Source organism: Adiantum capillus-veneris, chromosome 27 (assembly GCF_014529385.1).
Source record: "Adiantum capillus-veneris isolate H3 chromosome 27, ASM1452938v2, whole genome shotgun sequence".
Lineage (NCBI taxonomy): Eukaryota > Viridiplantae > Streptophyta > Polypodiopsida > Polypodiales > Pteridaceae > Adiantum > Adiantum capillus-veneris.
Genome location: NC_140957.1, coordinates 67,752,065 through 67,780,024, shown reverse-complemented (window position 1 = coordinate 67,780,024; position 27,960 = coordinate 67,752,065). Strand labels below are relative to the sequence as shown.

The 27,960-nt window shown below is 41.2% G+C and overlaps 1 protein-coding gene across 1 annotated transcript; it reads left to right on the top strand.

Moving 5' to 3' along the window:
- The first annotated feature begins 8,541 nt into the window (after positions 1–8,541).
- Positions 8,542–9,210, top strand: LOC147422135 (uncharacterized). The gene has a single exon (XM_086503016.1). The coding sequence runs from the start codon at positions 8,542–8,544 to the stop codon at positions 9,208–9,210; it is 669 nt and encodes a 222-aa protein (XP_086359142.1).
- Positions 9,211–27,960: the final 18,750 nt, after the last annotated feature.

Sequence of the window (27,960 nt, the reverse complement as noted above, 5' to 3'; positions counted from 1 at the left end):
GAAGTTCCCTGAAAGGAGAATCTACTTCACCTACTACAGGGAAAAAAACATGTACATAGATGCTAATGAGTCGGGGAACACCATATCCTTGCAATAAAGGGAATCAAGAGGAATTAGAGTCGTCTAATTTCCTAAATGGATCCCAAGATGTTTTCATTGATGATCCATAGTGAGCTACCTCTAAAATGAGGGATGATGACCATGGAATGAGCTCCTATCAGGAAGCTCACTGCCTAGCAAGCCTCCCTATCGAGTTCCACAAGCTCAACAAGAGGAGATCATGAGGCAAGTGCATGACTTGGTGAAAAAAGGGATGGTGAGGTCTAGCTCCTCTCCATTTTGTTCACCCTTGCTTTTAGTGCAAAAGAAAGACGACACATATCACATGTGTGTCGACTATAGAGCACTAAATAAGATCACTATCAAAGATAGATTTCCTGTGTCGTGGATAGAAGATCTATTTGATAATTTACAAGTTTTGGCCTGGCAAATGCTCCAGACGCATTCAAACTCATGATGGACAAAAATCTTCAGGCCATTTAAATTCTCTTGAGGAGTACAAGCGACACCTCCAGGTAATCTTTCAAGTTGTGAGAGAGAATAAGCTTTTCATTAATCAAAAGAAAAGTGGATTCTTCCTACAAGAGATTCAATACTTAGGTCACATTATCTCTAAAGATGGCACCCGTATGGATGCAACAAAGTTAGAGGTAATAAAAAAATGGCCTAATCCAAGGAATCTACAAGAGGTACGAAGCTTTGTAAGTATGTGTTCCCATTACATGACTTAACAAAAAAGAACGTTAAGTATTCATGGAGTGCAAAAGTGCAAGAAGCTTTTGAAGAAGCTTAAGGAGAATCTTATCTCTCAATGTGTGCTCACACTACTAGATCTCTCAAAGCCATTCAAGGTCCAATGTAATGCTTGTGGTAATTGCCTTGGAGCTATTTTGCTTCAAGAAGGGCATGCCATATCATATGAGAGTCAAAGACTCAACTTCAATAAGTGAGTATTGGGCAAATACAAAAAAGAGCCACTAGCTATTCTATATGCCCTAAACACATGAAAACTCTATCTCTTGGGGACTCCATTCATCCTACGAATGGATCACAAAGCCTCAAGAACTTCATGACGCAAAGCAAGCTCTCCGACAAACAAATGAGGTGGGCAAATTTTCTTTTGCAATTTAAATTTCATATTGCTCACATTGTTGGCAAGCACAATCAAGTGGTCGATGCACTTTCATAATGACCAAGGGTAAATGAGGTGTCTATAGCAACTCACAATGATCTATCTTTTATGATAGATGAGTATGCTACTGACCGAGACTTTAATTATGTAATTATATTCATTGCATTACGGAAGAAAAAAGAACCATTCACCTTGAAGGATGGTTATCTTCCAAACGGCAATAGGATATGTGTCACTCACCCATATAGTAATAAAGTCATGTATGAATCCGATAGTTCTCCTTATGCGGGGCAAAAAGGGATTCCATAGTCTAGTCTTCGAGCAGTAGAAGTGTATTTCTACTGGTGTACCATGAAAAGTAAGCATACAAGAGTATGTTTCAAAATGCGTGGTATACCAAAAGTTGAAATTTGATCGAGGGAAGCAACTTGGATTGTTTCAATCAACATGCTTAACAAGAAAACACACTCTATGCCTGCCAAAAAGACTATTAAGGCACATCAAATGGCAACCCTCTTCAGATCTCAAATTTTCAAGCATCATGGATTTCGAACACCCATAGTGTTGGGACAAAGATCCTAGAATGACCAGTAAGTTCTAGAAGGGTCTCTTTGAGAATCTAGGAAGTAGATTAAATTTCTCTTTCAGCCTATCATCCACAAACGGATGACCAAAGTGAAATAAATAATCTAAAAATTCTTGATATACTAAAAGCCTATGTCATGGAAGTAGATCAATGTTCTCAATGATAGAAGTACCTACCTCTTATAGAGTATGCGTACAATGATATTGTACATACTTCTATGGGGAAAGTACCTTTTGAGGTTAAAGAAGGAAGATCCAAAAGTCACTTACTACTTAAAGTACTTCGCTACTGCTGATGAATATAGCCGAGACCTACAAGAATCTTTTCCAAAGATTAAAGGGGCTATATCCATCTCACAGGAAAGGGAAAAAGGGCTGCTGCTAATAAGCACAGAAGAGCCTTAGCCTTTAAGGAAAATGATTGGGTCTTGCTAAAGTTCCTCAAGGCTCATCTGAGGCATACTATGGGCAAGAGTCCAACGGACCACCAAGATTATGATGCTAAACTAGCAAAAAGATACTATGGCCCTTAAAATTCTTAAGCCAGTCAATGAGATGGCTTATCAATTGAAGTTGCCCAACCATTGGCTCATGCACAATGTTTTCCATGAGAACCTACATAAGCCTTACAAAGGAGCGCCATCAAAAGAAGCAATAGTTGTAGAACCTCCAAAAATCAAAGATCAAGAAGAAGTACTTCAATCTAAGTCTATCCTATGACATGAAGACAAGGTATTAAGAAACGATAAGATTATCTGATGATATCTTATTAAGTTAAAGAATTATCCTTTTAAAGATGCTAAATGGATGCAACAAGGGACCTAGCTTAAGGATACTATGAACCTTGTCAATGCTTACAATGTTGCACTAGAGTAAGCATATAAAAATGCATTTTAAATGAAAAATGTTTTTGTCTTATAAGACTAGTTACTTCGTTAGCGTAGCAGCGATTTCAAGAAACTCCGCTTCTCAGCTAGCCACGTGGCCAACGCTTAGCTCTAAAAAAAACCGTGACTAAAAGCTACGCCTTGAAAATCTACGCCGCTGTCAACTTAAAACTAAAGAAGTAATCAGCAGGAGCAGCTCGCAACAAAGCACTTCGTTGTCACAGGAAGCTACGCCTTGAAAAGGTACGCCGCCGTCAACTTAAAACTAATGAAGTAATCAGTACTTCTTTGATCTGATTGTTCTCATGACTTCTTCATTTAGAGAGACGCAACATGTTTAGTTTGAAGAACTCTAGTCAGGCTCTCATGATTTGACGTATATACTTAAACCAGACATATTCACAATTTGGGTATGCAAAGATGCTCACGTTAGCCATCTGTTTCCATTATACACAGATGTCGAACATTGGGGATAGTGTGTTACCAGGATTTTTTTGTATTGTGTACAACAGTCTAGAAGGCTCAACACCTGTACATAGTTGGAAACTTGGAAGAGACTTCAGATCTGCTGAAAACAAACTACGTCCTTGCTACACGAAAACTGAAAAAGCATATAAACAATATACAGTCTTGTTAAATGCCTTACCTATGATAAAGGGAGCCGTCGATTGCTTTGTACCCATAGGTACACCAAGATTACCTATCATCTAGAATCAGGATATTTGAACTTGTTATGTCAATGACCACCTGCATCCTGAAGGCGGCCCTTCTATGCGACTTCTTAGTCCAAAAAAATGCTTGTGAGACACACATACACACACACACACACAAGCACCTAATGACACAACTCATCTACAGCAGTGTTCGGGAAAATTCATTTTCACAAACATACAAAAATCCCTCCAAGACAAATCTGAATCAGAAATTTTACAATACTAGCGAGTAATTTTACAAAATTATGCTATTTTTCATGTATTTCCTTGGTCCGGGTCTACAAGTCGACAGAGAGCAGTACTCTCGTGGGATGCAAAAGCCATGTGGTTGCATTCAAGGCTTTCCAATCAATGGGTCACAAGGCTTTTCCAATCAGCTCTTGTGCAATTTGTTCTCCCAGTTTGCACTATACATCTCTCAAAAATTCATTGCTCCAAGGTTTGTGGCGATGATGCAGGGTGTGGTACTAGTGTTGATGCAATATGATCTACTGCATGCTATTGGTAGGAGTAGTTGGAGGACCTCGAGGGCCATGGAGTACATAGATGGCGTTAGCAGACTAGAGCTAGTCACAGCGCACAACACTATTAGCAAATCCCTCATTGCTCCAGGGTTTGTGGTGATGGTGTAGGGTGTGGTACTAGCGTTGATGCAATACGATCTATTGCATGCTGTCAATAGGAGTACTTGGAGGACCTCGAGGGCCATGGAGTACACATATGGCGTTAGCACACCAGGGCTAGTCACAACGCACAACACTACTAGCAAATCCCTCTTATAAGCTCTAATTGTTTGCTTCGTGATTCCTTGTTTCACAATGCTGCCAATTGTCTTGTAGATCTTCATTACTTGCTGGTGCATCTTACTTGGATAACTTATTCGATGTTTTGCGACCATGTCCACCTTGTGCAACGTCTAGGAGGGGAGAGTTATCATGCACGAGCAGGGGGTGTCCATGCTGAGGATAAAGAGGTCTCACTAGAAGGAATGGCAGTAGTGTTCACGATAATAACTAGGCATTCTCGCTCATAGAAAAAAAGCCTACCTCGTCGACATAGCAAGAGCATTCTTCAATATCATAGATTCTGTAGGCCAAGCTCCTCCCTATTCATTCCAGCAGTAGAAGGTCGACAATGTCATTGTTTGCCTCGTTGCCATATTCGAATTGACCTTCATTTGCAGTAAAGCCTCTGCACCTTCCCGGTGTAGCAATCATAGCAGCTTTGTGTGTATGTCCACCTTTAACTGCCTTACTCAGCTCGTTTCTGCAGATGCAACTACTTATGGCCTAACTCTACCATTTTTTCCTGCAAATAGATCAAGAGAAACTTGGACACATCTCCTCTACATTTTTTCCTGCAAACAGATCAAGAGAAAATTGGACACATCTCCTCTACATTTGCAACAGTGACATATTCCAATGTGCGGTGAGTAAGAAGTGCCACATTTTAATCTTGAACGCTGAGGACACAGTGAAAAGGAACACACCAAAAATTGCATGCTGCCGTGGGAATGGCACGTTCCTTCGTATTATAAAAATTGGGGAGGGCTGTGAAAACTCCCCCGTGCAGGGACACCATCACGTTTTCTTTTTTTTTTTTCTATAACATAAGAAGTGAAGAACACATACAGATAATGAGATTACGCTTAGAACCTTCAACATTGTGCTATTACTTTTCTAACGCTTCGTACTTATTCTTTGCAAGGGACATTCGGGAAATCAGCTATCGCTTGCCTCTTCCCAGTTCGAAACCCCACAACAGCACAATCGAGCACCAGGTACATGGTTGTTTCAAACGCTTGAACTGTTCGTTGCTTAGATGTGACTAGTAAGTAAATATCACAAGGTTCTCATCGCATTGAATCATTAAGATTGAGTCTGACTTAAGCCTCCAATGGACCATCACCAAAATCATAGGATACACCTCAGCAGATCGAAAGCGAGACATCACACTTCAATCAAGAAGAAGGCTAGATTTCTACCATGCTCACAATCATGGATTGATATCGTCAATTTAGTATACCGATGGAGTTCAGACGCTGCAGTGATATTCAGACCTTTAAGCATATGCTTTGTTTGTGGTGTAGTTTTCATCCAAAGAAGTGCCTCTTTTGATTGTACTCGAGCTCCAGACGAGACATTGATTGCAATGTTTGCTAGCAGTATATTGGTATCCAGCTTAGAGGCTACACAAATAGAAATGCAATGGGTGCAGTGCTCCACTTGTGAGAACTCAAGTGCACGTCGCAGATATTGTGTGCCCTTACTTCCAGACTACACAAGAAGAATATTGAATGGAAATCAGCTTCACATACAGCTTCTGAGCGTCATTGACATATCTATCAATGCCATCTCAACAGTGACAACAATTGCACGAGGTACACTAGACAGACGTTCAATATTAGATAACCCTCTACTATCATGGAGTAAAGAGCATAGAACAACCTTCAGAGAGCAAGATCTAGCTACATCACAAGTGGCAGACATACTTGCATTCAATCTTGAGAACAACTTTGTACTACAGAAGTGCATGTCAATGGCTGAACGATCGTATAAGAAGCTTGGCCTCTGCAAACTAAGTCAAGATAGTGTGAGCAAGATCATTCAACAACAACAAGACAATGCACCATTTGCACTGATGGCGCAACTTGACACAAGTTTGATGTTTGGTATCATTGAAAACATCGTTGAACCAGCCAGGCGAAGAGCATTCACCACTAGCAATACTTACGAATTTGCTTCTCTGCAGCTCCGTGGCCGTCAACAATTGCTTGAGAGAACAGTTACTTTCAAGCCCAACAGCATGCCTGCCGCAACAAGATCTGTGAATGACATCACAATAGAGACAGCAGCGTTTCCATTCCTGTTCCCTTTTGGGAAAGGCCAGTATGATGGTAAAATCAACTTCAGTACATATGTAAAGATACGTGCATCGACTCTGTTCTCCGTTTACACCCTGTACAAGTGATACCTGCTCATAATGTACCAACTAAAGCAGGCACTTATGTTGGCTAACAATACACACACGAGCTTGTTGCAAAGGGACATTGACAACTACAAGAGGGCCAATTGCACAGCAACTGATGAAGATACTTTGAGACATGTACTTCGGTACAACACCCCTTCCAGCATGCCAGGTTCCTGCTCGTGGCACCGCAAGAACCTAAAGGACTTGATAGCAATGGTGGATGAATGGGGAATGCCTGATTTCTTCTTGACTTTCACTGCCGATGAGGTCACAGACACAAGATGGCTTGAGATTGACACGATCGAGCTAATTGCACGTCAGTTGAATGCCTCCTTCACTTGGACAGACTGCCCAGTCGAATGCGCCATCACCTTCCACTCTAAGTTCCAAATGCTTATGTCCAAATATATACTAGCGAAAGGTGTGTTGGGCCGTGTGCAACACCACTTGGTTAGATATGAGGTCCAAAATAGAGGATCATTGCATGCTCATATCATACTGTGGATGCATGAAGAAGACAAAGAGAAACTATCTGCTGAAATAGCTGCATACATCCCGACAGAAACTAGCTTTGTAGTTTTGCTAGAAGTAAGCCGGCTCTGAGAACTCGTACTCAGGAAACAACTTCACAAGTTCCGTACAAGTTGTTACCATGATTAAAGAGATGGAGTATGTAAACATGGGTTTCCATTCCATGCGCAACCAAATCCAAACCCAGTCTTCAACGAACAAAATCACAAATGGCAATACTTTAGGCCCCGACATGAAGATAGAAATGTCGTACCATACCACCCTACACTGCTTCTGCTATGGGGTGCACATATGAATATACAGCGGGTCACCAATTCATCGTTGTCCTACTACCTCTTGAAGTATGCACTCAAAACTGAACCAACGGGCCATCTCAACATCCGCTTAGAAGATGCAGAGTGCTTAGGCCTAGGTGGCCTTGACACTGTAAAATTGAAGCTGATCTCAGCCTCCTTACTGTCAAAACCTATCTCAACAACAGAAGTGGCATTAAATTGTTTGCAAATCCCAATCATTTCAAAGAGTGATAGTGTCCAATACATCGACTCATCACCCCCAGCACTACGACAACGAGTCATTTCTCACAACAATGATGTCGTGTTGCACCCTGTTGATCTGTATTGCGCACGACCACAAACTCTGGAGAAGCTTGCATTCTATGACTTCCACAAGAATTACACAGTGATGAAGGGAAAAGAAAGGAATAAAATTATTTCAGAGGAGAATACCTACGACCAAATGCTGCAACGGCAACACCACCTGGTCCATTTCACAGACTTTCACCCAGGGCATCATCCAGAGGCTTTCTTTTACACCATGCTACTAAAGAGCATCACCTTCACAAATGAATCCCAGCTTCTCTCACCAGAGAGCAAGTCCAGGTCATACTATCTTGAGTGCAAACTTAGAAATTTGATACTGACAGATGAGGACCTTGAGATGTACATCACAGAGTACACACAATGAAATATGCTCACAACAGATCAAACACACCAATTTCACAACATGATACTACAAAAGACATCCTCAATAAAGGCTACCTCATTTCGATCTCCAGATGTGCAAACAGAATATGAGCAACAAGACACGCCTTCTCGTATCTAAACGAGCTTCAAAACGTCCAAAACGCGTCACTGACATCTGAACAAGCAGAGATCTACAAGAAGCTCATAGCAGCAAAGGGTGGACTGCATGTGATCACAGGCACTCCTGGGAGTGGCAAAAGATTCCTCATTAGATATATCCCAAGCCAACTCATAATGCAAGGGAAAATTGTCACACTCGTTGCTTCAACTGGTGCAGCAACGACGAGGTTAGGCAGCATCGCAACAATTGTCCATTACCAATTCAAGATACCAGTGCGCACACAACAGTATCCCCTGTCAATCTCCGAAACTGATGATAGATACATCAGTATTAAAGAAGCAGACATGATTATCATAGACGAGATTTCTATGTTGACAAAGCAAACTTTTGATCTCATAGTACGACAAATTGTGAATGTCACCAATGGCACACTGCTAGACCCATTCAAAGATAAAAAGGTCTTCTCGTTCGCGATGATTTGGCATAGTTGCCACCAGTATGCAGGCATCAAAGTGATCAGTGCTACTCATGCCACATCACAAGCTCCACTTATTGGTCCACTGCTACTACGTACATTATGTCTTGCTCAGTGCGCCATGCAAAAGATATCTCTTTCATAGAGTTCCTCAATACAATAAGAGTCAGGCTCCCCACAAAGAAAGAGATCCACGATACACTCGGTGACCGCATCATAAACCAGGATCAAATAGAGCAACACATGGATAGGAATATGACACTCATTTGCACACACAAGATTGACGTTCGATATTATAATAACCTTCTCTTGGAACGCTTTCATCGGCACAATCACATCATCCAAATCGGCCTCAAGACAAATGCACACAACGTCCCTGAGCTCCAAGCATGGCTTGAAGATCTCGACTTCCATGCAATTGATAGAATAGAAGAAGGAGCAAAGGCGCTGATAACAGAGAACATTGACTTAACAATTGGAGCAACCAATGGATCAATATGTCGCGTAGACGAAATCCTCCAAGATGAAGAAGGAGGCGTCAAAGCAATCAAAGTCACACTGGACACATCCAAACAAGAACTTACACTTCGACGGTCAAAGTATAGCAAGAGGACATTCAATGGGTACTGGTACCATAAATCCACATTCCCAATAGCTCTCGCCTATGCTATGACTGGACACAAGTCCCAAGGCGCAACAATCAACACCAACGTCTTACTCATTGTAAAAGAAGTTTTCGCCCCTGGCCTTCTATACGTCATGCATCACTGAGCGAACTCGGCTAAATTTACTACAGCTCCCTACTCCAGAGATGTTCACACCATCTAGATTTTTGACCTTCTAAACATGACTGTCTCCTACCACCTCTTTAGTATCAATTCCTCTTTCTATTAAACTGATTGAATCACCTTGTAACTGCCTTGTATATAAAGCAGAAATTTCAGTTCAACTGCTTATCTTCTCTTCTGTCGACTTGTCATGTTCAATATGTTACATTGCTGAGACATCTTCCCTATCACCCCTGCTCACTCTGATCCACCTTTTGTAAATTTACTGCTCTTCCCTTTTTCACTTCATTCATTTGTGTTTAAACGTTTGTCGGATCTTATCCTTCATAAATACTGTAAGAGGTCATCAAAATAATTATTTTTACGTGCAGGAAACTAAATCAAACAATGGATCACAACATGGTACATTTTGCTTGCTTGTCCGATCTTGCATCTGCCTATGTATACACATGCGAATCAATTACTCATCTTACTGTGCAGCTCTTCAAGCAATACACGAACAATGCAAAGGAAACGCAACCAATGATACAACCTAAGAGATTTTACCTCATGACTAAGCAGATAATATTGGCTAACTCAGTAGGCGGGAAACCCCATGCGTATATTGAGGGGTTCCATACTTTTCAAGAGCGTCGCAACTTCATGAATAAGTGCGACGCAAGATATAAAGCTCTAAACCAAACGATGGTCACACCAAACACAAACAGGATGAAAATAGGTACTATTAGAAAAGAAAAATATAATGCCTTTTGTCTGTTACGCTAACCAGCTTGCTCCTACATCCTGCAGGTCTCATGAAGCAAATACTTGAAGAGCTTGACATCCAGTACGATGATGATGAGAGTATGTTGCGTAATGTTGAAGCACAACAACTCCTCGACACAAAAACTGAAGGAATTACATTGTACACGATGGAGCAGCTGCGGTTTGGTTACAACATTGATTTAGCTGAATTTTCAAAAGCTACTCAAGAAAACTGTGCCGCTATCTTGACAAATTTCATGACTTCGGCAAACCACACGCACGATGCAACTGATCCACCTATCACAATCCAGAAGGTAGCATGGCACTACAGCGAACATAAGGCAGTAAATTGCGGCCAACCAGCCTCACCATACGAGCCAATTGCAATAGACCAAGGCAAGTATGGATAACAAGTATCACTAGCTTCCATTCATTTCTCCGTATTACCGCCATTTTTTTATTGACCTAACCAATCTGCATGGACTACAGATTTAGACACTCATCAACAAACAAAGACAAGCATCGGCCTTCCACCCTAGAAAAATTAGCGTCGCGGGAAGAATACATAGTCTTTAGTATACGCTGCACGAAAAACGATAGGAGATATATTGGCGTTACGAATAATATCCATAAACGCGTAAGCCAGCACAAGCGCAATACTTCGAAGAGAATGCGAGCGGACATGCAAGCACATAGTCCTTTCGAGGACAATTTTGAAATTACCACTTTAGCAACTAGTACAAATATACATAATGCTAGAAACTTAGAACATATCTATATTAAACAACACAAAACAACATCTGCATTAGGTTATAACGTTTGTTCTGGACATCCACCAAGGTTGAGAAAATATTATTTTTTGAAAAAAAACAAGAAAATATAACTGCGAACTTCTGCCATCTTCATTTCATTGTTTTTTTCACTGTCTTTGTCATATAACGTTGATCATTGGCTTCAACAATGTCTTTTTTTTTACCATTCAAGCTATGACAGACATGACAACTTATCACCTACTTTGATTTAAATGCTTTTTCTTTTCAGTTTAGAATGGGTAGGCCGATTCCAGCTGATCTGATTGAGTAGCAGCAGCCATAATTTGAGACTGCAATGTATAAGTTGCAATACTGTCTTTACCCACATTTGCAAGAGCGGGTGCTCAGACACTACATGCATAAATGGAGTGAGTTCATTCCATGGCCAGTTCAGCCACCTATCCCGTGGCATTACATCACTTGGAATACACTCGGTCGACAAATCACCATTGACATTGCCGTGCTGGCTGGTTGCTCCACAAAACACCATTGTATGTTGTTCGTGCAGATTGCGGGCGTACTCGGGCTACTCGAGACTATAGAATTTAATTACTCTAACGTGGTCTCCAACCACCTTCTGTCAGCTAAACAATTCGTTTCATGCTATTTTTCTGTCAACCAGTTAGCCACACGCGCAACTTTGAAGAGCATCTTACCGATATAGCCCTTTCTTCTTGCATCAAAAAATCCCAATGATATGTGTTGTTACCTAGTAGTTCTCCTCTTCTCCACAGAAGTTCTGTCCATTTTATTGTAAAGAAGTCATTGCATGCTACATTCAAAGTCTTCCCAACTCTCGTTTGCTTAGTTTCGTTCTTAATTCATCAACTTTTTGTCATACTATTTACATCAAATCGCTTCAGTGACTTACACTCACTTAGCGTAACAAGATTCGTGCAAAATAAATAATAAGCGCTCTCTCTCTCTCTCTCTCTCTCTCTCTCCCCCCCCTCTATCTCTCTCTCTCTCTCTCTCTCTCTCTCTCTCACCTTTCATTTCTTCATTCTTCTTTGCGGATGTATGCTCCTGTTTAGTGCTTGCATGAGAAGAAAACAATATTTACATTCCTGTACGTATGAGTGACTTCTACTCCCTTGCACTAACAAGATTTGTCGAAAAAAAAATAAGCGCACTCTCTCTCTCTCAGCTTTCACTTCTATGTTCTTTTTACTAATGTATACTCTTCTTCAATGCTTCGATGCTTCTACCACTTCCGATTATACAGGCTGACGAAGCACTCTAGTTCTCTTTTTATTGTGCACAAATTTAAAAAGTATGCATGGTTAGAATCATGTTTGTGGTGACGATGTCTCCCAAACACCAAGTAGAACTTGTCACTCTACTTTGGAAGTATGATATGGACTAAAGAGCAGACATGCTTGCGACAGCTACTGTTGCCAAGCACCAAATGGACTAGTCATCCATCTTGGAATGATGTCATAGGGTAAAAAGGGATCCTCTACTCGCTAAAAAACATGGACTAATGACTAGGCTTTATCTTCTCTACCTCATCGTCAAGGATGACTATGATTTCAAGAGAGAGGTAATGTCATAAAATATAATATCTAACTTTACCAAATGATTTTCTCATATTAAACTGATCATTTTATGTGGGAGAATAAATGGGAACAAGAGTTAGAATAGAGACATGTGCTTCTAGACCTATCTCAACAAGGGACCAAAAGGAGAGATGGTGCATCTCAATAGGGGTCCAAAAGGAGATGGTCTATCAAAGAGCAATGTGCAATAAGTGCTTCTAAACTTACCTCAGCAGGGGACCAAGAGGAGAGATGGTTACATCTCAATAGGGGTCCAAAAGGAGGTAGTCTATCAAAGAGCAATGTGCATCTAATGGAGCTTAAAAGACCTTAGGGTTAGCTTCATTAAAGACCTCCCAATGGTTAGTGTTAAAAGTCGTTTGACCTTAGGCAAGCTAGGGCTGAGCTTGAGGTGGGAATCCTACCTAAGCTTGAGGTGCTTGTCGTGCTTGATGACTAAGGTGCGCGCTTGATGACTATGCTTGAGGTGCTTGTTGTGCTTGATGACTAAGGTTCTTGAGGTGCTTGTCATGCTTGATGACTAAGGTATTTGAGGTGCTTGTCATACTTAATGAGGAAGGTGCTTGAGAAGATTCCCATGCGCATGGGGGGGTAAGGTGCTTGAGTAAAAAAGAGACCCTACAAACTTAATGAGGAAGGTGCTTGAGAAGATTCCTATGCATGAAAGTCCCAAAGTTAGGGGAATCTTTGACTTAACCTTCCACTCACCCAAAGGGCACCCCTTTTCTCAAAGGGAATATGGGACACATGTCAGACTCTCCCTATGCTTAACCACATGGTGTGCTTGAATGCTATTTGTCGGGCTAAAGAGGGGTCCAATGAGCTCCTAGTTCCATCCAAAAAATATCTAGATATTTTCAAGCTCTCTCTCTCTCTAAGGGGTAAGTAGGACACTTGTCAAAAGACTACCCATGTACTTGAATGCATGCTGATTGGCTAGGGGTAGAGGGGTCCAATGAGCTTGAAACATGTGTAAAAGCTACAACTCACCCCAAGCAGCAAGGGGGTGCTGGGGGGATAGACACACACACACACACACACACACACACACACACACACACACACACACACACACACACACACACACACACACACACACACACACTCATTTTGTGGATTCATTCTCACTTGGTGAAAGTAGAGGAACTCCACCTCCTTCTCCAAGCTTGTGAGAAGTAAGAGCCTACACCAGCACTCTTGGCTATGGAACAAAAATCCAACCAAGAGCCATGCTTCAAATGCTTAAGGTTTCCATCTTCTCTATCTTCATTACTATGCTATTATGTATGCTAGCAAGAAGAGTGATGATAAGTGAGGAACTATTTCTTTCTCCTATGGAATGTTGCTTCTTCCTGTTCCCTACCCTCATTCCCCGCTAGCTCTCTCCAGCTTCGAAGGTGTTTGAGGCCTTGGGACTGAGGCTTGGGATAGTTAATGCTTTCTAAAAAGTTTATGTTATGTTTGTGATGCATGAAGCTTTTCATCTTCATTGCATCACCAAGGTCACAAAGAAAACAAAGATTGTATTGTACGAAGTCACTCTTGATGGGAGAAACTATAATACAAATGCCTATTGGAGGCAGGGCCGGCTCCGTATGAATCCGGTCCTCAATTGTTGTCATGTTCTCTAAACTCTCTCTCTTGCAAAAGTATTGTTCATGCCAAGTTAACTAAGTACCATGTTTATGTTGCTACCATCAATTAAGTTTAGCCGCTATGCTCACAAAGTAATCTCACAAAAGTGCTTTATCTAAATTCCTAATGCTGCTGCTCTCAAATTTCATAGGCCATTTACATTAGAAACCATATCTATAAAAGCTATATTAATTCTCTGTTATTATAAATGAGTAATGACCTTTGGATGACATGCCCTAAAATGAACTTAAAAAGAACAAAACATATCTTTTTGGCAAAACTGATTACTTTGGATGATGGTCTAGGTTAAAAAGGTTGTATGTTGTACATGGATAACTATTGATAATAGTCCATTGACACCTGTATTGTGCATTCAAGGCTAACAGAGTTTTTGTCTTGTTTGAATGGATGCAAGTGAGGACTCTGTCATTTATTGGAATCTCTTTGGCTGTGCTGTCGTCCATCCTTCATATATTGAACCAATCCCACTTTTTGAAGCAGACCGTACAAATGTTCCTTTCTAGTTTTTTACTAGAATAAGACCTCTTTCTTCTTGCAATGTACAAAAATAATTCTAAAATTGAGTTGTTTTTTTGCCACCCCTAGTCACTTGTCTAAAGCCAACTGTCTTTTGAACTTAATAGTTCTTTTGTATTTACGTATTTAAGTAAATAAGCCACACACACTTCTCCCGTGAGAATCTAGTATGAAATTCTAGGCATGCATTTACACTTTTACCTCCTACCTTCATATGTTTTGAATGGAATTTCATATCTCCCCTTGTTCCATTGTGAGATCTCTTGGGACATCCCAAAGAAAATTTTCCTTATCCTTCTAGAAATTGAGAGCTTACTTGCACTTCCCTATAAGCATAACCCATGTATTATAGTATTGCATATAATAGCTAAGAACATCTTGCTATCTCCTAATGCATGCGATGAGAACAATTACAAAAATTAATCACATGTGTGTGTGTACACACACACACACACACACACACACACACACACACACACACACACACACACACACACACACACACACACACACACACACACACATTGAGATAACTCCTACTGTTACATTTGGTTTTAAACTCGAAAACTAGGAGCACACATTCACACATGATCTTTTGAATACTCATAAATCTTTTGAACTATTGCCGGAGGCAACATGAATTTGGGATTCATATGGTTCAAAAATAGCTACCTATGCCAAGTTGCTACCTTTATTGTAATCTCCCCTCAAATTGAAATACCATGAAATCCCTTTCATGGTATTTTTATGGTGTTGCACCTTCGTTTGGTTAAAAAAAATTGCTATATCAATATAAAGATGAAAGAGATACAAATGCTCCTAAGGTAGGATTGGGGCTATCCTATGCTATGAAACAAAAAAGCAAGGTTTTTACTACATTTGTTGCACCCAATCCATATACTCATGGATCTTGTACAATCTTGAAGACTCAAAGAAAACCAAAATACACTTTCTCCATTTTTTCCAACAAATAGACTTTTGAATCCCACCACTACTTATAGTGGCATCCCTTATATGAGATTTGATCACCCTCATCATGAACGAGAAGTTTGTCCTTAATTTGATGGGATTAGTATTATGAGGTCTTCCAAAGACTGCCAACCATATGAACTTCTGAGAAAAGTCCAGGGAGGGATGTCATGTGTTTACATACCCCTAAAAGTATATACTTTCAAGAGATCTAGGAAGGGACAAGCCATTCCACAGGCTGTTTGTAATTCCCTTGTGAGATGGAAGTTGTGAGGACAGTTGATAAACAAATGAGCAAGGGATTCCTCTTGAAAGTTACACCTGTAGTGCAACCCATATGAGTTACCGTAGTTCTTGGCTTTTGAACCTATCCATAATCCGGGATGTAGGATTAGCCACATGAGACATCTTTGCTTAATAGATAAAGGATAAGCCCACAAGCATTTGAGTCTATAGGCCTGTTGGTGGGCATTCCAAGAAATCCCCCATTCTGGAGTTCAATTTTGAAACCAAAAGAGAGTCCATTTTGACTTTGGAGTTGAAGATATCTCCACAGATCCTCACTATAGAAAATGGTTTTTGTTTGAATAATCCTTGAACCATGGATTTCATCAACTCCATTTTACCTAACTGTGAAAGATTGTGGTTCTTCTCGGCCGGGGCGGGGGGGGGGGGGGGGGGGGGGGGGGGCTTTTATATTTTTCAAGCTGCACACTCATCAAAATGGTGATGATGATGATGTATGTGTTGATCAAAAGCATGCATTTTGCACCATTTATTGTTTTTGAATCATGATCCCTCTTTGTGCTTTTAAACAGGGCTTGCCAAAAACATTTTCCCTCTTTTTTGCAAAACTCACAACTGTGTGGATTATATTAACAACCCAAAATAATTACATTTACTAGTCATGCTAGTGTTGATCCATAACAACAACCATTAGTGTATCGGCTAATAGGGGGGCCACCCCACAACAAAGGTAAAACACTTGGCTGGATAAGGAGCAGAAACTTACCCATGTGGTTCCAACATTATTGTAGTCACAACCTTGTTCCACTCTTCAAAGTTCCTCCATTTCCCAGTGGTTATAATCACTTCCTTGCTTTCTTGAATGATCTCTATGAAGTTGGTTGTTTCAAGGACGTTCTCAAATAGTTGACAGTTCCTGGCCTTCCAAGCATGTTTAAAGTAACGAAACTTGACGATTTGTGTACTGATTAGAAGTGGTTGGCTCATGAAAACCTCCCCACCCAAGAAGAGATCGCTCTTGTAGAACCCAATCTTCCATGTCTTTTGAACCCACTTACATGTCTTTCCTGCCAGGATACAAATCCTTGGGCAATCCTTGAAAAGGTGGGAGAGGTTCTCACTTGCTTATTTGCATTGCGGGCATCTATTTGGATAAACCCCTCTAGCTAGGACCTTCACCCCAGTCGGCAAGTACCCTAGAGTACATTCCAAAAAAATACCTTCATCCTAAGTGGCCATTGTGGGCACCAGATGTTCTTAACAATAGTCACCCATCTTGCCTCCGGCCATTGCTTGGCCCACTTCTTCTTTAGGGGGGAGAACCAATCCAACAAGACCATGAGTATGTTGTACACCTCCTTGGTGTGTGGTTTATGGAAGTGTCTGTCTATGGGCCACTGCCATGCTTCCCAATCAAACCTAGACTCGCAGGATGGTAGGCAGCAACTGTCAAGCCGTTCTAAGACTCTATTTACCAGCAATCTTTTAGTCCCATTGAAATGGAAATGGGAGGCTAGTTGGTCCGATCCTTTCCAGTCACTGCTATTGTAGTCCCAAAATTGGCCCAGTCATTGGAGTCCTTTGTTGTTCATCTTTTTGGCCACCTCCCTCCAAGTAGGGTTCAACTGGACGCTTCCCACCTTAGATAGCCAAGGGGACCAATGAGACATCGAGTTGTGAAGGTATCTAGTTAACTCTCCCCATTCCAAGGCCTCCGCTACTCTGTTGCAAGCTCGTTAGTTTATTCAATCTTCAATCCATTTTTTGTTTAATTGTGGACTCTCAGATGTGGTCTTTTTTTTTAATAGCAGTTAAGCTTAACTTTAATTTCACTTACCAAAAAATTCCTGTTTTTGTGTATTTACTAGAATTATTGCCTGTGGCAACATAAATTTAATTTGGGAGACATTTGATTCAAAATAGCTACCTGTATCAAGTTGCTACCTTATAAAAAAAAAAAAAAAGCAAAACTCACAATTGTGAGTGAATTGTATTGAACAGCCCAAAAAATTACAAGGTCTTGTCATGCTCTTGTTGAGCCATGACATCATCATGGAACTATAATTACATCGGCTATCAGGGTAGCCACCCCCACCAACCCGCCCCCTCCTCCTCGATACACAAGGTCCATAAACTTGCCCTTATGAGATCTTTTATTTACCGATGGCCAAGACTTTCCCCCATCCTAGGCATTCCATCTGTTGACAACAAGGTACACGTAGTCCTAGACCAATCCTTTGAGTGTTGCTTGCACCCGCGCATCCATATTAGCACTTTGCTTTCTTGAGTGATTTCTGCGAAGCTTGCCACCTCAAAACCTCCTTCAAACACACTGCGGTTCCTTGTTTGCCATACATTATGTAAGAAGAAGTATCTGACGATTTAGTGCTGATGAGGAGGGCAGGACTTCCTGAATTCTTACCTACAAGGAATAGGTTAGTCTTGAAGAAACTAATTTTCCATGTTCTCACTTGCATGTTTTTCCTGCGAGGCCTTTAATAGATGGAAGTCCATGAATAGGTGGGCTAGATCTTCACTAGCCATCCTGCACCCCAAGCATCAATCTGACCCAATCCCTCTCTCCTGAATCTTCACCCCCGTTGGTAGAGCACCCCAAATTACCTTCCATAGAAAAACCTTCATGTGATGCGGAAGCTTTGGCTTCCATATGTTCTCCATTGTTTGATAAATGCTTTTAAGATGGGGTTTCCATAAGAGACTGTTTCTGGGCCATTTCCAGGCATTCCAATCAAACTTCGAATCATAGATTGGCATCACTAAATTGCCAAGCTCTTTCATCACTTTGTGGACAAGCAAGACCTCCAAGCTATTGAGTTGGTACTGGGTAACCATATGATCAATGGTTTTCCAACTCTTGTTTCCACTGTCCCAGAAGTCCCCAAGTTGCTTCAGACCCTTATTATTCAATTTCCTGGTTGTCTCAATCCAATAGGGAGTTTGTGGCGGATCGACAACTTTGTACAGCCAAGGGGACCAATGTAAAATGGAGTTCTTGAAGTATCTGACTTCTTCACCCCACTTTAAAACTCCTGCTGCTCTATTGCATTTTCTTATCAATTCACCTGAGCAAGCCCCCAGTCTTAAGGTAGACCACGCCGGGGCTAACAGTTTGTCATGAACCTCCACCCCTCTCCACTTTCCACCATTCGAGCCAAGTTTAGCCGCTTTTATCATATCTCTGACAATGACATCCCAAACTTGATCCTATTTAGCCAAGGAAACAACAAACTTGGTGCAACAAGCTTCTGCATGGGCCACAAGGTTGAGAATTCCAAGGCCTCCTTGATTCACCGACCGAGCAACTGATTCCCAACGGGCCCATTGCCATGGCCTGGAGGATTTTGTGTTGTTTTTCCATAAAAACCTTTTTACTGGTTTTAAGAACTCTTTCCAGTGACACTTAGCCATCTTGAGATGTGGGCTAGTGAAGGCAATATAGGGAATCATAAAGGCATTCATCACTTTTATACGACTTGGGAATGGGAGAAGAGCATACTCCCACCTACTCATTTTTGTTTTGATTTTTTTGAGCACCCACTCAAATCTTTGCTTGTGAGTTACGTCCACCCCCAAGGGGGCTCCCAGATGCCTGAATATATTCCCTTTTGTGACAATCTCCCCTGACCAGATAGAAGGGTCAAATGAGTCATTTTTCGATAGGGAGATCAGCCTTGAATTTTCTATATTACACTGGGACCCTGAAGCTACTGAGAATATTTGAACAATCTCCAAAGCTTTTCTGATGACTTGGAGGCATGCCTTCAAGAAGAGAAGAGAATTTTCTGCAAAGAGTTTTGCTAGGAGTTGGCTATTTCCTAGCAAAGCAAGGCCTTGCAACTCCCCTCGTTCCGCACTAGCTTCGAGCGTCATGATTAAAGGATGTGATCCTATGGTGAAAAGCAGGGGGGCCAGAGGGCATCCTTGCTTAATAGACCTTTTGACCTCAAAAGAGCCCCACAATTATATCAATGAATAGGAGCTCTGAGTGGCTTCGAGCCCCTAGTACGCGTACCAACTGACATAGGCAAGGCCCAAAGCCCAGAGCTTCCATGATGGCTTCTATATATGTCCATGTTATTCTGTCATAAGCCTTGTCCAGGTCCAGCTGCAGTAGAATGCAATCTTGCTTTGTGATAGTTGCGTATTCAATGCCCACCATTGCTGCCAAGATGTTATCGTAGATGGATCTTCCTTTTATGAACCCATGTTGATGGGGAGAGATGATCTTGATTATTAAGGAGGACTAGTTTGAGTGATTATTAAGGAGGACTAGTTTGAGGGCTACTGCTTTAGCTATGATTTTGTAAGCCACAGACATCATCGTTATAGGGCGCCAATGTTTAAGTTGAGAACAACAAATCTGTTTTAGGATGGGTTTGATAAGCCCTCTCTATACACTTACCTCCAACGACCCTTCGACCATGGCTTTATTGGCCAATCTTGTGATTGGGGCCTTGAGATCATCAAAATTTCTCTATAGAATTCCACCGTCATCCCATCCCAACCATGGGACTTTTCATTGCCAAGGGCTTGCAATGCTAGTGAACATTCGTCTTCGGAGAATGCCCGTTCCAAGCAATTAGCTTCTGAGTGGGGAATTTCCTTCTTGACACTCTGCAGCAAGGTCCCTCTGGCTTCTTCCACTTCTTGGGATTGGATCTCTGGCCGTCCAATGATTTGACTAAGGTATCTCAACATCAGACCATCCATCTCATCCTGGTTATGAACTGTTGTCCCTTTCTCATCATAGAGTGAGCGGATGTGGCCCCGACTCTTCTTGATTTTTAAAGCCCTAAAAGACTGAGTTTGATTGGAGGAAAGTCTCCCTCGAGAGAAGCCTTGCCTTTCTAATATCTTCTAACTCCTCATTAGCAAGGTTAGCTTTGGCTTTGAGCCATCGTTTGTGCTCCTCCTCCGTAGCATGCCCATTGGCTTTGATGGAGGGAAGCAATTGTACCTCCGCTATAAGATGCAGAAGGAGTACCTCCACTATAAGATGCTTCAGGTTGCAGAAAAGTCTCCCTCGAGAGAAGCCTTGCCTTTCTAATATCTTCTAACTGCTCATTAGCAAGGTTAGCTTTGGCTTTGAGCCATCGTTTGTGCTCCTCCTCCGTAGCATGCCCATTGGCTTTTATGGAGGTAAGCAATTGTACCTCTGCTATAAGATGCAGAAGGAGTACCTCCCTAGCTTTCTTGAATTGGGGGCCCGAGGTTTTGATTTCTTTTTGGATGCTCCGAGCAAATAGGTCCCACACATTGTGTTTGTTGAGGTCGACATCTTTTTTGAGCTTACCCAGTGCCTTCTTGGTTAGATTCCTGAGAAGAGGGTCTTTGAATAGGTGTGCCCCTGTTACTAACAATTTTTTCTCACCTCTTGGGGTCTGCTCCTCCCATTTATTCTTCTTAAAATGTATGTGTAGAGGAATGTGATCCGAAAGGCTTTTTGTTGGGACTACCTTCATCTCCATCAACGACGGTATCCAGTCAGCTTGGTGTGAGCAATAGCATCTGTCCAACCTGAAGGCAGTGCAGACATACTAGAGTCTTGTGTAGGTGAAACCAGGCATGCTGTTCCATGGGCCAACTTCCCATAAGTTGACCATCACCCACTTTTTGCATAAACTTTGCCATTTAGACCTTTCCGAGCCAGCCAACATACTGGAAGTCGCTACCTTTATTTTAATCTCCCCTCCAATTCAAGACACATGAAAATCCTTGCATGGTATTTTATGGCTTCGAACCATAAACAATCCAACCAAAAAAAACCTTTCCTCCACGTGCTGCATCATAACTTTTTCCCTCAAATCCATAAGGGAATCCAATGATAATCCCCTTAATAAACACACCTATGGGAGACATATATTTCCTTTGTTCGAGCTTTTATAGAAACAAGTGCTTAGATTTGCAAAGGTTTTGCAACCTTAGGAGATTACCTTTGGAATTAAAAATGATACCAATACTTCACTATTTTTTTTTGCTAAACTCACAAGAGTGAGTGGTATATTAGATATCATAAAAACGAATTACAGATAGCCTTTCTTAGACCAAATCAGGGCATCACCAATACATAATAAGACATCCGAAGACACAAACCCCACCAAATACACTAGCTGATCTAGGAGCCACCTGGCTGACAAGGGAGCCACCTTGACAATGTAGTAGAGGTTGAACTGGGAGCTACCCGTATGAGGGAAAACAAGAGAAAGTCCAACCGAGGTTGCCACAAGACCGAGAAGGCTGCCACCTTGCAACACGGACCAACCATTGAACTGGCCGCCGCTGATAGCATCACAGAAAACTACTTCACATAACCCAAGCAAAAAGGATCTTCAAACCCCAACCGGAGCCATGCATCCAAACAGAGGCAAACCAAACCCAAGAGAACACATAAGGATGAACCAACCTAGTCCGAGGAGTGCCATCATGTCGAGGTCTTTGTCACCGATGTCGGCAAGCCCCTAGAACCACATGAGAAGATGCAAAAAGAGAAACAACTACCATCACCATAAAGTATCAAGCCATTAGGGTGGGCCAAGCACCCACTAGAGAGAAAACACCACCAAGGTAGCTCAGAGACACACCCGGCCCCAAACCAAAACTGCACAACAGTGCCCTACTTCTCAACAAACTGAACTTGTCCTCTGCATCCCAGGAAGGAGCCCGCCCCAAGCAACAAACCCCTCCCACTATTTGACCATACTGCCGACACCCAGTCGACATGGAGGCCATTCTCCTCCCCAAGAGGAGGTGGGAGGACCTCTGCCCCCCGAAGTTCTAAAAAGATGGGCTGCTTGAGGTTGGGAACTGTTGGCCTCGCCCTACTGCAGCGTCCCCAAGGGGCCCTCCAATCCTGGGACCGACCTCGCAGGCTGAAAGGCCATACATTCCCAACACACAACAAACCCTAGAATCTTCTCATCCTATCCTAATACTTCACTAATGTTATTCCAATGGTTTGGTAGATGACTTTACCTTGTAGACATGGGTTTATTGAACAAGTCAATAAACATAATGACACATGTTCCTCCTTAAACAAGTGAAAGATTCATGGTGGCTTTCTAAAACAATTAGAAAGTGATAAAATCATTAGGTTTATTTTGAGTAGAGTCAGTGTTCGAGAAAGGATTGCCTCAGCTTAGCCTTGAGACGGTTGAAAATCGAGACTAGCTGGTTGCAAACCATGGTAAAGGGAAGAAAAATTGGTGAAATATGTGAGCAAATAGTTCAAAAATCTTGCAAATTTTAAATTTATGCTAGTATTTTGAGGAAAGCTTCTTTTTTTGGGGAGGAAACTTAGTTGACGGCCGCTTAATAAAATAGACTTTCCTAAATATTGACTAGAATTAAGTTATAGAATGCCAGAAAGTCAAGCCATGTGAGGCTGTGAAATGAAATGTGATATATATATATATATATATATATATATATATATATAATATTGACTAGAATTAAGTTATAGAATGCAAGAAAAGTCAAGCCATGTAGGGCTGTGAAATGAAATGTGATATATATATATATATATATATATAATATTGACTAGAATTAAGTTATAGAATGCAAGAAAAGTCAAGCCATGTAAGGCTGTGAAATGAAATGTGATATATATATATATATATATATATATATATAATATTGACTAGAATCAAGTTATAGAATGCAAGAAAAGTCAAGCCATGTGAGGCTGTGAAATGAAATGTGATTCTAGTCAATATTATATATATATATATATATATATATATATATGTGTGTGTGTGTGTGTGTGCGTGTGTGTGTGAATATAAATATAAATAAATATATATATATATATATGTGTGTGTGTATCCATAGAATATACTAGAATTATGCAAGGTGAAGCTTCACTTTAACTTTCTAAAACAATAAAATGGAAGAAAAATCAAGACATGTCAGGATGTAAAATGAAAGTGAAATGAAAAGATCCATTTACAATTTTAAAATTGAAATAACATTAAACATAAATCTAAATCATCATTGAAAACATTGAAAGTATGCCTAACCCAACTCTCCTCTAAGGTTTCTTTTAGAAAGCCAAAAAGTATGTGCAGTTGAAGATTAAGATTGCTTTACATATCAAGAGATGATGATGGTGCTTTGGTTAGGGTTATCTTCTACATTGTCTGAGTGGTGAAGGGGAGGGTAGCAGCTCCAGGTTGTGAAAGAACTACAGTGGAGTGGAGGTTGCCCATCGAGGTTTGTAGGGTTCACTTTTTCTCAGCTTGGGAACTCACCCACCCCGCGAGACAGCCGTTCCCCCCTCCCTACCTTGGTAGGCTGGCTTCACAGGTTCCCCTTGGCTGCTCTTGTTGGGTGCTATTTGAATGCTCATTTCCTGTTACCTAAGCACGTCAATGACCTTGCATACCTAGGCTCAAATTCATCTTTGATAGTGTGCTTATTACCTTTTTCATAAGAGTGCTTTTCTCCCTTCAGTCTACATTATCTTCACTTCTTTATCCTTAGCGTGCTTATTACCTATTACAGCTTACTCTTAGTATCCTTATGTTAACTTGGATATTAATTGCACTTATTGAAGCACTCCTTGATGTTGGTGTTAGAAGCCATTCGATGGAGATTTCTCCCAAACCTATTGGGTGCAGCGGAGATATGGTGGGTGTCGGCGGTGAGGAGAAGCCATGGCGTGTATGTGCAAGGCAAGGGGAAGGTACCGAGAGAGAGAGAGAGAAAGAGAGTTTCAACACCACAAGAAAAAGCACGCTATTTCTTCTATAATAAAAACATTACAATATATAAGCGATTAGCCATGCAAAAATGAAGCTAAACTGACCTTTCCTACATGCCACAAGGGCATGTTCCCACGCGGAGGGCTTGAAACCTAACAATCCCCCCCTCAAGCCCGAACTACATCACTCTCATGATACCTTGAGTTTTTGGTGTACTCATCAACCGTGAGTTTTAGATTCTCTCACAACCAAGGATTTTGGTGTATCCATAACCTGGTGCTTCTATTAGGCTATCATCAAATGGAGTTTTTGGTTAACTACCAAACCTTGGGTTTAAGGGGTACCCAATAACCTCATGAGAAGCGGGACAAAAATGGGTTGAGAAAAAATGTTTTTGGGAGGTCTTACCACTTATATATGTGTGGCAATGTCTAACCCATACAAAATGAGTGTGACATGGCAATTACTGACAACTTACAATCTAAAACAAGGCTTTTGACAGATAAATATATGATTGTCTTGACAATAGAAGAACCTTTACAAATCTATCACTTAGCTAGTAACAATAGTTTGTGAAGTCTTAACCAAAATTTCGAAGCAAATCTTCATGTTTTGCATCTGTTGATGTACCATTAGAAGAGTTACCATTGACTTGCTTATTAGATGAGCTTTGATTTTGGATTTTTTTTGTTTTTTTGGCTCTTCTTCGGCATCACTATCCAAACTCTAATAATCAATATACTGGTTGCTATAGGAGTGCTTTAATACCATGTGAGAGATGGTGAATTTCCCTTGCTTGTTAGATATCACCATCGCCGGCTACTTGTTGATAAGGGCAATGTTGTGCCGCTCCGCTTCCACGATGGAAAAAAGAGTAAAGAGAAGCAGAAAAAGTCTATTTGAAGCTCACACATTTATTGAGCAGTGACCAGGGCTCAAAAACAAGCAAGGAGATCCAGAAAGCGTATACTTTATGTGGTTATGAAGGCCTAAGCGTAGAGATTTTATGCTTGAAGAAAAGGTTTTACATGTGAAAGGGCTCTTAGGACATATAAGGCAACTTGGGTAGAGGAAGACATGTGGTCAGTGGTAAAAAGAAAAGTGTGTGAGAGACTTCACACCTCTGCATGGGAGGCTGAAAAAGTCTTAGTCTACAAAATTTTCGTAAAGTAGGTTTTTGGGGAAAAGGGCGTTTTAAACATTTTTGCATCTCACGCACAGAGGCTAATTCTGCACCGATTAGGAGATATTCAAGTTTTTGTACTCTGCTCTATTAACAGGGAGGAAGCCATAAGCTTTGAGCACTCTAATCCTAAGCCAAGCTTCCATAGCCACTCTAATCCAAGCTTCCCTAGCCCACTCTAATTCAAGATTCCATAGCCAATCTAATCAAAGCCACCATAGCCCACTCTGATCCTACCATCTCTCTCTCTCTCTTAAAGCCAGGGATTTCAAAATGACGTGATCACACTATAATTTCAGGTTAATAACAATAGAAATGCAAAATAACAAATATTATGTTAATCGACATTCATCTTTTTTGACCTGCAAGGAGACTTGGAGACCGGCTAAAGGCCCGCCGGGCTAAGTAGTTAACCCGCCGGGCCCGCCGGGTAAAGCCACTTCCCCACCGGGCCCGCCGTGGCTATATAAAGACGACGCCGGTGCTTGTCTTTTTCACAAGAGAGGTACATTGAAAAGTCTTCTTCACCAAACTTTCTGGCAGCTTTCCACATTCTCAAAGCAGTGTAGCGGTAATTTTTTAATCCCTTCCTTATTTTATTGATGTTTTTTTGAGTTTTTTGCGTTAAAACTTAAAGGTATAAAATTTCTTTTATCAAATCATCGTACGTGGATGCACTGGCATATGGTTGCAATTGCGGCTAGGTGTGTCATTGCAAAAGCGTACGATGATTATGTTTTATATTGCTCCCAATCATTCATGCTTCGGCACATGGTTGCAATTGCGACTAGGTGTGTTGCTGCTAGATTAACGGTAGTATCTGTTTGAAAGAAGTCACCATGCGTGGATGCACTGGCACATGGTTGCAATTGCGACTAGGTGTGTCATTGCAAAAGCGTAGGATGACTATGTTTTATGTTGCTCCCAGTCATTGCGAGAATTTATTAGTGAATTGTGAATTGTCTTCTCTTCAGCTTCAATTATGATATGTGATAATGCAACGATTTGTTAGGGCTTTGTATATTATGAAGCTTTAATAGTGATTTGTGGCCTTGTAAAGGTTTTTAAGGGCTTCGTTTATTATTAAGAAAATGTCTAAACCTTAAACTAAATATAAAAAAAAGCTTATAAGATAAACAATTTTTGAGCTTAAGCAGAAGTCACTCAATGGATTCGATAATCTATTAATTAAACCACCGTCGCTTGCTGTGACGGGTCAAAGTTGGTTTAATTTCCAAATTCTCTTCAATCTCTTCTAAAGTACATGTAGTTTCTACTTCATGAGATTCCCCTTGCAGCTCACTGTCTTCGTCCACCTCATCATTGGTTACATCATAAGTCCAGCGTGGCATCTCCTCTTTGTAGTTCTCAGCTTGCACTCTTGCCAATAGCCGATGGTTGCAGTACATATACACCAATTTTTCAGCTCTTGAATTTAGAAGGCGGTTTCTGATGGTGGAATGTACATATTTATATGTACTCCAGTTTCTGTCAGAACTTGAATTGGATGCACATTGGGCTAGGATTCTAACAGCTAGGCGTTTAAGGGTGGGTGCACTACCACCATTCATCATCCACCACTTCAACGTTGGTTGCTCCGTGGCAAGTTTCTGCACAAATTCTGTACCAAACTTACCCTCTTTGAGTTTAAACTTCGTAAGATCAGTAACAGCTGATGCATGCTCATCAGGATCATCATAAAACCTGCCTATCACATCATCAAAGTCTTCCAGCACCTCCTCATCAAGTTTGTCTATTTCCATTGCCCAATACTCTGGATCCAATAAGAAAGCTACGCTGTGTAGTGGACTATGTGCTCCAACCCATCGACCATGCACACACTTTCTCAAAATTTCTCTCCTCTTTTGAGTGAATGGTGTCTTCCAAGGCTTCACAATTGGCTCCTGGGGCTCCTCTGGATTTGCAAGGCTTTCTTGAACAGTCCACCAAGCCATCCACACCTTACCTATGTTAGGCAAGGCAGAATCCAATTGGCGTAATGCGAGCATAATGGGCATCATGACATTATGCACATCCACCACATCATCCCAGAAGTGGCGATCAGCTAGTAGATCTCTGATCACCCCTATTTTGCTTTTTATCTTCTCCCTTTGACCAGCCTCCCATTCTAAAAAAGTGGCACAAACAAATGTCTCCATCACAACATTCTTATTTTTTATTAGTGATTCTACCGTATAGTAGTTGGTGCAAAATCTAGTTTCGCACGACAGTTTTAACATAGTAGACATCCTCTGACGGTACATGTCAAGAACCCTCTGATGCTTCAAAACAAACTTGACTATTAAGCGAGCACTGTCTACTATCCAT

Bases quoted from the DNA above. Each gene is read 5' to 3' on its own strand.
- LOC147422135 (XM_086503016.1), top strand. From the start codon at position 8,542: ATGTCTTGCTCAGTGCGCCATGCAAAAGATATCTCTTTCATAGAGTTC.